Genomic DNA, 11,602 nt, shown 5'->3' with positions numbered 1-11,602 from the left:
AGAGCTTAGACTGATCCTCTAAGATGTGAGAGGAAGAAGTATTTACTGAAATGCAGTGGATAGAGAGCCTGCCAGCATTAACAAGAAAGGACTGTTGCTGGCATTTGGGAAACCCAGCTCTCCAATGTGTATTTCTATCAACAAGATGACTGTGGTATTTAATAAATTACCCATAAAGAATCAAGAAGTTTTTCCCCAGCACTGACATCTAATCTTAGCCTGCTGGACAAACTTTCCTCATTCCTGAAGAAGGGCTTATGCCCGAAACGTCGATTCTCCTGTTCCCTGGATGCTGCCTGACCTGCTGCGCTTTTCCAGCAACACATTTCCAGCTCTGATCTCCAGCATCTGCAGACCTCACTTTCTCCTCACTGACATCTAACACTCAAGTGAGAAAAATACAAAGTAAATATATTTTAAAAAGTATTTTAAAAATTGTATTTAATGTGCAAATAGCAATAAATATAAGTGCAACTGTTAAGTATATTACAAAAACATTTTAAAAACTTCACATTTTTCAATTTGGAAACAAAACGTAAAAAAGAGATTATTCACATTAGGTAAACAGTTGTAAAATTTTCTACGAACATTATATTTTGAAATAAGTGCCACAAAGGCAACTGTTTTATGAAATGTCTTTCAAAAAAATTTAAAAATCAGACAAGTTTGCATTAAAATCTAATGCAAATATATGCTGTTGTTGTTACAACTTATACTGTGCTCTCCTTGTCCAATGTATTTATTTGATCTTCAGTGATGCTGTTCATATATTGCTTCATTTGTTCCTCTGAATGTATTTGAATTGTGTAATGATTTGCAAAATTTGGCTCTGTATAGGGACAAAAACAAATAGTTTTAATTTCGAAATTGCAAAACTTAACTCACATTTAACAATTATGAAAATGTCAACACTCATCACTCTTATCAAGCATTTCTATGTAGACATTTGCAAGTTCCCAAATTTAGTGCGGTGCTTTTACCAAACATATTGAGAATATTGATACATATAAACAAAAACCTCTTAGAATCGTTCCAGTCCATCAATAATATTGATGAGAAAGTTGAGAAATTTATTTGAGATGACTAACAAAGAGCTTCCTGATGTAAAGAGCAAAATGTCCTATTTCCAAACAAGTGTTGAATAGTGAATGAGATTCTTGCAAGTGTGCAGTGAAAGGGCTATTTGCATGAATACTGTCGTGTGATGGTGCTGCACCTTTAACAAGATTATGTTGTCCATAGTCTTCTTTTCAGGAGGTCATAAAAACACAGGTTCTGAAAAGTCTGGGTTTCAATGGGTTTTAGGGACAACTTGATTATAGCTAACAGATACTGCCTGAAACAAAAGGCTTTTCAGTTAAAAAAAAAACACTTGTACAATGAAAGGGAAGTGGCCAGTTCTTCCATCTCAGCTTTTCTCTGGTTTGATTTAGTTTTGGCTATTCACTGAAAGCAGTCAGGCAGTTAGATTAGATTAGATTCCCTACAGTGAGGAAACAGGCCCTTCGGCCCAATAGTCCACACCGACCCTCTGACTAATGCACCTAACACTAAAGGCAATTTAGCATGGCCAATTCACCTGACCTGCACATCTTTGGATTGTGGGATGAAACCAGAGCAGCCGAAGGAAACCCATGCAGACATGGGGAGAATGTGCAAACTCCACACAGACAGTCAACCAAGGCTGGAATCAACCCTGGGACCCTGGTGCTGTGAGGCAGCAGTTATGAAGTTGCTGGATTCAAAGAAGCAGATCCATGCCGATCCTCTCTCTGATTTCTTTCTAGTTACACCCTGTTTGATTTTACCTTTTGTGCCAAGGGGTATTTGGGGGGATTATTGCAAGTATTTGGAACAGCATAAATAAGTTGGTTTAATCTGTTGGGTTTCAGATAGGCTATTCTGTGTTCTGTTCTCTTTTGTTTGTATTTCATTCAGTAATCTTGTAAATAAATTCAGTTGTATTTAAAACTAAGTGGTTTGACCAGCTGCATCCTTCCTGGAATATTCGCTTTACACCAGTTTAAAACAACTAGCAAAGCTAGGGTCTGGGCTACTTTCTTGAAATGTTTTGAGGAGATCTGGCCTGGTCCATAACAGTAGAATCCTCATTACTGCATCATCACACCTTACTAGTGTGTAGTTTCCAATTCTCCCAACCACTAGAAAGAAACTCGGTGACAATTCCCAACATGAAAGAGCAGTAACCTGACAAGTCCAGTTGCACTTTTATTTAAATTGCTATTCTGGACCTCCTGTCAGTCACCTTCACCTCAGGGCACACCCATGGACAGCATCCATACACATCATCTGTTCACCAGGATCCACAGGTCTCTGTTGGGAAAGTGAGATACCAATATCCCCCTCTCTGCTATGTCTGGGGGAAATTGACAGGAACCAGCCAGGGCAATTTTAAACTACCAGCACTTGACCAGGTGCATATTTAGGTTTTAAACATTGCACTGGTTACAGGAATGTTTTGCAGTGACAAGTATTGCTGCCTTTGGCTAATAGGTGCACGGTGCCTAGATAATGAAACAAGTCTGGGAACATAGTGCAAAGAAAGTTATCAGAAGAGAAACCCTCCATGATGTTTGCCAAAATTTACAACGTGATAGATTCTGCTAAGATTCAGACCCTCATTTAGGCCTTCAAGCTTTAATATGATAATTTTAATTCAACATTTCAGCTTGGCTCCATTACTATCATTGTGCCAGTTCTCAAATTACTGCAATATTGCAAACTCAAGAAGCTGTCTTTGGAAACACACAATTAGATTAGATTAGATTAGATTAGATTACATTACAGTGTGGAAACAGGCCCTTCGGCCCAACAAGTCCACACCGACCCGCCGAAGCGAAACCCACCCATACCCCTACATTTACCCCTTACCTAACACTACAGGCAATTTAGCATGGCCAATTCACCTGACCCTGCACATCTTTTGTGATGTGGGAGGAAACCGGAGCACCCGGAGGAAACCCACGCAGACACGGGGAGAACGTGCAAACTCCACACAGTCAGTCGCCTGAGGCGGGAATTGAACCCGGGTCTCAGGCGCTGTGAGGCAGCAGTGCTAACCACTGTGCCACCATGCCGCCCACCACGGTGTTTAAAACTGCAATGTTTGACAAATCCACCAATCAGTTTTGTTGACAAACTGTTCAGCACAAAACAGAGAAATAGTAATAGTTGAAAAAATTCAAACTGAAATGCTTTCCTGTGAAAGTTGGTGACTTGAACAAATAGAACATAGAACAGCACAGCACAGGAATAGAAGTCCTTTCATTTAAAGGTTGTAGGGAATAAGGCTTTGAAATTTCACTTGTGTCCCAACGCCATTAGTAAAGATAATTACAAATACAAAATTGTATTTGGAGAAACAGCAAGTGCAATTTCTATAAGTTGAGAAGGAATCTGGATGTGGATGAGAAATTTATTACAAGCTGGAAAATAATTGTCTAGAGGAATGACAATTGTAATCTGTTCATTTACACCACAAATACAGTTGTGATTAGTCTTGCAAAAGTAATTCATAAAGATGGGAAGCACCACTTCTGAAATTACTTTTTAGATGGAAGTACTCAAAGTAACAAATAACTAATACCATTTACAACTTTCATTGTCTATCAATTTTGAAGATTTGTTTTTAATCAAACTGGTTAAGAGATGTTATTCCACAGCTCTGGAACAGTTGGGAACCTTGATCTTCTGGCTCAGAGGTAGGGTCACTACAAATTGACTTCAGTTTTCCTCAATACAAATAAAGCTGATTCTGACTTAGTTCAGGATTTGAAATTTATGGAAATTTTCTTAATTGTGTGTGCATGTTATGTTCCAGTATTTACATACTGAAATATATTGACTGTATCAGGTGACTAGAAACCCTCAAAGATGATAAGTCTCGCTCTTATTTCCTTTCCCTTGCTATCTCTCCTTATTGTCTACTAACCAATGTTATATTTGCTGAAATTCAGGCCTTGGCTTTCATCTCTTCATCATCAAGTCACTGTTCCTTGTCTTTGCTTTTTAATACCTTTCAAATCTTGGTGATGTTTCATACTATAGGCTTTGATTTTCTTCCTATTCCATCAATTTAAAAATAATTAAATGTGAATTAAACAAATCTAAGCTTTTTTTATTACTAATTTCTGAAGAATTTCAAAGCATCATGATTCAGAACAAGAGAGTTCATTCATAGTATTTATGTAATAAATTCCAAATTGTATTACATTTGAAATGCTATCAAAATTCTCAGGCGATAATTTTACTAACTTACCTCGATTATTATTTTCAGTTCGAACATTTTCTTCATTACTTGATCTATTTGATTTGTTACTTTCCACTGTCAAATCAGAGTCATCTTTTTCTGAAAAAAAGTGAAAAAAGTTGTAATCAGTGACAGTCTTTAGTGTTATTTTTGTATCACCATGCATTAGTCCTGAAAGAGTATATTCATTGTACTCTGATTGGGGATCACATTTGAAAAAGAAGAGGGAGTAAAAGCTGCAGAAGTGCAGAATTTTAGGCCCTTTGAATATGATTCCCTACTATCAGTGCAGGATCTGTAAATCTGTTCATATAAATTATATTTAGCTTTGACAGTGAACTCAGCAGTTGGAGAGTTTGCCATCCTCATTGTCAAAGTTCACACCTGCATAATCAGAGCCTGCCTGAGGAATTAGAGGCAACTGAATGTTGATTTGTTTTTCAGTAAGTAAGTCAGTACTTTTGAGAGTGGGGACCAACAATAAACTTAAAAGATTAAACATTTATAAAAAGCATACTTACGTTTCCTCCACTTTAAGTGCTCCTTTCTTATTTTTAGCACAAATAGTTGGAACACAATGAGTAAACCACAGATCAGGAAAGCTATGAGTATCAGTAATAGGGCACTACTCTGTTTCATTCGTAGCTTCTCTGGCTTTTCATTATTTTCTACTGTAATGGATACAAACAAGATATAAGTTAACAATGTCTAGTTGCAAGTAGAAGATGTACAGACATCTATTTTGCCTGATGTTTTGGCTATGAACATTACAGTAAAGGATTCAATAATCCAACATAGGGCTATTTTATCCTTTTGTGAGCATAAAGGCAATAGATTTGTATTCAGGCAGCTGTATGAAATTATTTTTAAAACAATTCAGACACTGTATATTACCAAAAAAAATTAGGTTAAAAATTCTGTTTTGTTTGCACAGTTGGATTTCATTTAGAACTATACTTGATTCATTTGGCAAATAGTTACAAGCATGTTCTTGTACAGATCAAAACACATAATAATTGAGAAAAAGCAAGGTATCCAGCTGATCTAGCAACATTAACCATTTTCTTTTCAAACTTTGCCACGAATTTCTTTTAACTTTCAGTTTGGTGAGGATTTTCCCGGAAGCATTTACCTAAGTTTTATTAGTGCTCATGAACCTGTATTTTTCAGCATTGTTGACAAAAAATGAAATTTAATTGTGGTGGACAAGACTCCCACAAATGTTCTTTCTCTGATTGATCAAGGATGTTCTCCATGAAAGACTGCAAGACTTTTTTTTCACACAGAATGTAATCAACGTGAGAAAGGGAATTCTAAACAAAGTAGGCCAGACCAAAAATATACTGTTTTATATATTGCATTCATCGTGGTAGATATGTTGCTGCTAACAACTAGCTGAGTCAGACAGTCATATTGGGATTGACAGACTTGGCACTTCCTTAAAATTAATGGAAAAGGAACTTCAGCTACAGTTGAACAGTGTGTTGTGAATATTTTATGTGTTTGTATTAAACAATTGTTCATTTTTGGAATTAATAATTAACTGGAAAATGTGATAAATGTAACTGAAAAAAAATCCTACTTAAAAATTTGGATTCATGTTGAGTAAAAAGGTTACTCATAATTATTTAACATGATCAGAAGAGATTTTTCTTGTTTGGGGGTTAGATCTAAATTAGCTTAAAAGCATTTAGTGAACTCTGAAATGCAGTTAAATTCAATAGCTCAGAGGTGACAATGTCATTCAGAGAGCTGAATCTTCATCAGGTTCTTTGTTTCAGTGGATCCGTGAGTTTGTTTGGACAAGTTGATTGCAGCTTGAAGCTGGCAGAATACTGCTTTTCGCAGCCACCAGACAATTAGGGCAGAAGATACTGGATGCTATTGATAGTTCAGTGTAGCTGACAATGGGGTGAAGGAAGCCCATAAGCAGTATTTGCTTGATGAAGCTGAGAAAGAATAGAGCTTAGAGAAATTAAATGGCATCTTAATGAAAGTTGGTTTTTGCTAAAAACTGAAATTGCACTATTTCTAGTCCTTGGGAGCACTCAGTCTTGGGAGAAGAGGCTGAATTACCAAGCCATCACCAGTTGTTGAGACAGTTTATGTTGACAGGCTAAGATGGCTAGATCTTTATTTTTCTTCAGAATTTAAATGAGATATGGTGACTACCAGTGTCACTAATGTTTGGATGAGATATGTCTTGACCACACTGACCACTTAAAATGCAGTCCCTGGGGTGCTAACCATAGTTTAAATGTAGCTCGTACTTATGCTAACCCTGAATGTTAGAATATAAATTTTATGTAGTAGATTGTTTCACTTTTAATCTTTGTATAATAAAGTTTAATTTGTTTGTTGAATATTGTGGCAGCTTGTGTCTTTTCTGTCAGTAAGTACATGGGATCTCAAATGTTGTCTATTCAAAAAGGTTATGGGCACTACTAGACTGGAACATAGATTTTGTGGTCTTCTCCAGAGTCGTAATATCTGTTGTGAGAAGATTTTTTCGGATGGAAAAGTTAAGATGTGCTGAAAAGCTTTACTTCCCAAATCCATCCAGTGAACTAGTGAATCCAGGCTTTGCCTTGGAGACTTTGTGAGCTGTGCTGAAAGTCAAGACTGAATGAGGACAAAGTTAGTCATGGATGGTAGCAAGTAAACAGTATGTTTATATCTCAATTTTGTTAAAGTCAATGGAAAAGAAAATTGCACCGGCTGTAAAACAGATGGCTGACAATATGTTGTGCATTTTGTGCTATCAACTAAATCCAATGCAACACTCAGTATTACTTGAGGATACTACTGTAACTTTAAACTCCTTAGAAAATAGAATTCCTATCTGTTTGTAGAGACAATGTACTGTTCCAAGTATTATTCATTGTAATTAATAGTTCTTTATTGATTATTTCTTACTTGCAGTACGGCTTTGCCAATTACACACTCAGGATTGGACATTTTATAATTATTTTTAAAAATAGTTTGCAGATTGACTTACTGATTTGATTATTTTCACATTTTACTGTGGCATTTGGATTTTCTTGTTCTAATGATGAATTTGTTGTTAAATTCCACACAGTCGTAGAGTTGATGGCCCATTCTGAAAAATAAATGTAGCATATACTTTTCATTAATAAAGACAACAAAATAAGAGAACTATTGAATGAAAGGTAATTAGAATAGTTATGGAGGGACTCTGCTGAGTCAGAAGTATTCATGTTATATGCAATCATGATCTGGTATGCAAGATTAAACTATCACTCCAGAAAGGTTTCCATAAATACAACTTTTAAAAATTTCTTTTACGCTACAGTCTCTATTAGTTAATTTAGTGTTCTTTGGTTTTGTCAGTTATCCATAAGTTTGAATGATTTTGAATTTATAAACCAGCACAGGAGGCACATTTGCAAAATTTTGGTTTGGGTAAAAGATTTTTTAATTAAAGAAATTCAAGTTTTACGAGTAAAATTAAATGTGTTACATGAAATTATCAGGCAATATTTATATAACATGCAACAGCCAATATATGATTCTTGCAAATGTGACTTCTTACTCTCGATTTCCTGATGGTTAGCAGTTAATTATCAGTAAATTTCAGTAGATAAAGTTAAGAATTTTTCTGAAACAAACTGAAACTCTTAAAATTTTATCGCTGATTATTTAAGGAATCAGTCTGTTCAAAGCCAGATACAATAAAACCTTATGTAATAGTTTTCAAAGTTTTGTGTGTGTAAGATTCCGTGAAAATTTGACACACTATTAATCTGTGCAAGATAATATCAGCTACTCAAAGAAAGACAGTAAAATCTTTGCAGAAAAGGTACCAATCTCGGACCAGAAGTTGGAATACAAGGACGACTTGCACATTACATCTTGATCCCGAAGCAATTCATAATGGTGTAATCAGAGAAAAATGTTTGCAGAAACAAAGATTGGGAGAAGCTGGCCAAAGAAGTGAGTTTTTGAAAGGTATTTAACCTTTACCTCTTTGGTTCCTTTGAAGGAAGGGAATTATAGAACATAGGACTTAATTGATTGAACATTTGTCAGTGATGGAGCTGAAAGAGTGAGTAATTCAGTACACAAGGGTTCAGTCAGAGAACAAGCAGATTTATAAGAGAGGCAAGACATGATAGAATAAAGCTTTAGATTGTAATAGGGTGAGGAAGGAGTGAATGGATAACCATGTTGGTCATTCACTGACAGGGATGGTGAATGTATGGATTGTTGTGTGAGATCAACAAAAGCAGCAGAGTGGAAAATGAAAATTTGACAAGGAAAACTGTAAAATAATTGAATTTGCTTCTGCCTTCAACAGAAAGATCCATCTAGCTGAGGGGGTGTTGCACTGGGCACAAGAGCATCTGGGCTTTTCCCAGAAGATCTGGAGGAAGCAGATTGGATGCTGATTTTCTGTGAAAATTCTGAAATAAGACTAGAAGAATTCTGTAGAATTTCAAAACCAATATACACATTTTAGTTTCCTTTGTTAATCCATATGGCTGTTAATTTTCACCTTGATTATTGTTTTAAAAATCTTCCCGACCATTAACATTAAACTGGGTTGGCCTATGTTTGCCAGTTTAGATTTCTTCAGTTTTTTAAAACATTGTATGTAAAATTTGCAGCTCCTCAGTCTCTGATATGACCCTTGTATCTAAGGAGGATTGAAGATTGTGGTCTGCGCTTCTGCAATTTCTACCACATCTTTCAGTAACCTAGTGCAGATGCTATCCAGCTGGGGTGACTTAACCAACTCATGAACTGGAAGCTGTTTTAATGCTTTTTTTCATCTAATATTATTATTACCCCAATCTCCTCATTTGTCAAACTCCTCTTCCTTGAATACAAAGTTCTCATCTAGTACCTCAATCTGCTGCAGCCAAGCTCGATTATGGTGCACAGTCCTGACATTGCACTTTAGGAACAATTTGAAGGTTTTGGAGAGGATACAGAAGAAATTTATTACAGTGGTTCCAGGGATAAAGGTTGAAAGACAAATGAAAGTTGGAAATGAGTTTGACAGCTTTCCTTCAAGCAGAGAAGTAAGGCTAAAAGGAGTTTTCATAGATTTGCATATAAGCATGAAGGGTTTATATACTATAGATAAGGATGCATTGATTCTGATGATTGAAAAGTCAGCATAGAGAGGGCACAGTTTGAAGCAACAGCTTGAAATGTTATCATGCCTAGGTGGGAATGTGGAATTGAGGTTACAACCAAATCCACCATGATCCTATTGAACAGCAGAGGAGACCTTTTGAGAGGCTGAATGGCTGACTGAGGCTCTTCATTCACATGGTCACATGTTAGATGTTTAAAAGGCAATTAAGTTTAGAGTCATGTAACATTCAAAATTAGATTGAGGTACTTATTCACAGCTATGAACATAGACAAAATATATTTTAACAACATACCATTTGCCTCTGTGTTGTTTTCACTTGAATTGTAGGGGTTGCTGTAACTTGCTGAAAAATGTGAAAATTCAATTAAGCTATGATCATAAGAATTATACATCTAACAATTTTTCAATATAAACAGATAACGTACAATTGAATAAGTCTACTTTATCTTGGGAGATGTTCTGTTCACTCTCCGTGACAGATAATTCTATGCTGGGTGTTGTGGTCAGGCTTGATTCTATCTCACTTACTGCTGGTGGGGGAAATGAAAAAACAAGGTTCATTTCAAAAAGAAGTAGGACATATCATTTTTAATAAATCATTCAGAGAATAAGTGTTGTAGATTCACACCTGATATCAGGTTTTAGCTCATATAACTCATGTAACATCCTCTGGGGTGTTAAACCTAATATTTGTCTGATAAGATTGACTTAAGAGGTCCTATTGCACTTTTCCAAAAAAGAGTATGACTCCTTCTTGTAGGCCATCTAATACTAAGCCCTAAGTCAACGCTAAGAACAGATTGTTTGCCATTCATTTAATTTATTATGTGTTAACTGGATTTTGACTAAACAACAGCATCTACATTTCAAATGTCATTAATTGTCCATTGGACTATTCTGGGTCTCTTAAAGATTAGATTACATTACAGTGTGGAAACAGGCCCTTCGGCCCAACAAATCCACACTGACCCGCTGAAGCACAACCCACCCATTCCCCTACATTTATCCCTTTACCTAACACTACGGGCAATTTAGCATGGCCAATTCACCTGACCTACACATTTTTGGACTGTGGGAGGAAACCGGAGCACCCGGAGGAAACCCACACAGGCACGGGGAGAATGTGCAAACTCCACACAGTCAGTCGCCTGAGGCGGGAATTGAACCCGGGTCTCCGGCGCTGTGAGGCAGCAGTGCTAACCACTGTGCCACCGTGCCGCCCATAATATGCGATACTATATAAATGCGAACATTTCTTGCCCATATTTTTGTTGATTCTTCAATGCATTGCTGAGGAAATATTGCAATGTTGGAACTACTGTCCTTTGGACCAGATAACCATTATTCTGGAAATTCTGGGTGGGGGCTGTTAAGATCTCATTTTCTCTTCAAAACTATGCATACTATTTTTACAGCATTCATCCTTCAACCAACAGCACCAAAAAAAACAGATATATTTGAGTTTTTCTCATTAATATTCATGAACCATCCTTGTGCAAAATGGCCTACATAATAAGAGTTGTCATATTCCAAAAGGGTTTGAATGTGCAAAATGACTTGAGGTGTTTAAGTAGAAATGTAAACATTATTATTGTGTAACAATATAAAATTGTTTTTGTTTCAGCGACAATCCAATACAATGAAAAGAGGCATTCCATGATACTGCTAACTGGAACACTACATCACTAATTCATTACTTTGACAGAAGAAGTGCATTGAATGGATAAATACAACACTGAACAGCTACAAGCAAATACAAACTAAGATGATTATCACCGAAGAAATAAACAGCTAGACATCTCCTTCTAACCTCAAACAAATCTCCTACTTCACAACTAGTAAATTCCTGGAATAATTGAAAGAAAAAGCAGTTTTTTTTACAACAGGGAATGAAATGGTCGTTGTGTTTCTTTCATGGAGATAACATGAAGAAATATGTTATTCTGCATTTAAGATTTAAGCTTTCTGTGTAGGTCATTATAACTTGGACATTCCTAGAGTTTGCAAATGATACAAATTGTACCATATGCTGGCTGACATGAACTCCAGCTTAGACATGAAGACTGTAATCAAACAGGAACAAATAAATTACAGTCTCTGCACTTCGAATGTCATATGTATTTCAATATGTCTAGGAGTATTGTAGCATAGTGATTATGTTACAGTGCTAGTAAACTGGAAGATTGGACTAACTAACTAGAGACATA

At 36.2% G+C, this 11,602-nt stretch overlaps 1 protein-coding gene across 5 annotated transcripts in view; it reads right to left on the bottom strand.

Moving 5' to 3' along the window:
- Window positions 1-430: 430 nt before the first annotated feature.
- The window catches only part of crtam (cytotoxic and regulatory T cell molecule), a 42,362-nt gene continuing 31,190 nt past the window's right edge, over window positions 431-11,602 (bottom strand). For 3 of the 5 annotated variants that reach the window (XM_043676692.2, XM_043676693.2, XM_043676696.2), the window contains 6 exons: window positions 9,821-9,925; window positions 9,688-9,738; window positions 7,269-7,370; window positions 4,792-4,941; window positions 4,280-4,369; window positions 431-829 (listed from right to left, as the gene is read on the bottom strand). In XM_043676692.2, coding sequence (XP_043532627.2) covers window positions 711-829; window positions 4,280-4,369; window positions 4,792-4,941; window positions 7,269-7,370; window positions 9,688-9,738; window positions 9,821-9,925 — 617 coding nt within the window. In that variant the 3' untranslated portion in view covers window positions 431-710. Of the gene's footprint in view, window positions 830-2,956; window positions 4,084-4,279; window positions 4,370-4,791; window positions 4,942-7,268; window positions 7,371-9,687; window positions 9,739-9,820; window positions 9,926-11,602 lie in introns of those variants that run through there. The other 2 variants (XM_043676694.2, XM_087976393.1) reach the window with 2 other exon arrangements.

This window comes from Chiloscyllium plagiosum, unplaced genomic scaffold, assembly GCF_037043375.1.
Source record: "Chiloscyllium plagiosum isolate Xiang-an unplaced genomic scaffold, Cpla_swu_hap1 HiC_scaffold_29, whole genome shotgun sequence".
Classification (NCBI taxonomy): domain Eukaryota; kingdom Metazoa; phylum Chordata; class Chondrichthyes; order Orectolobiformes; family Hemiscylliidae; genus Chiloscyllium; species Chiloscyllium plagiosum.
This window is presented reverse-complemented; position numbering and strand designations above follow the sequence as displayed.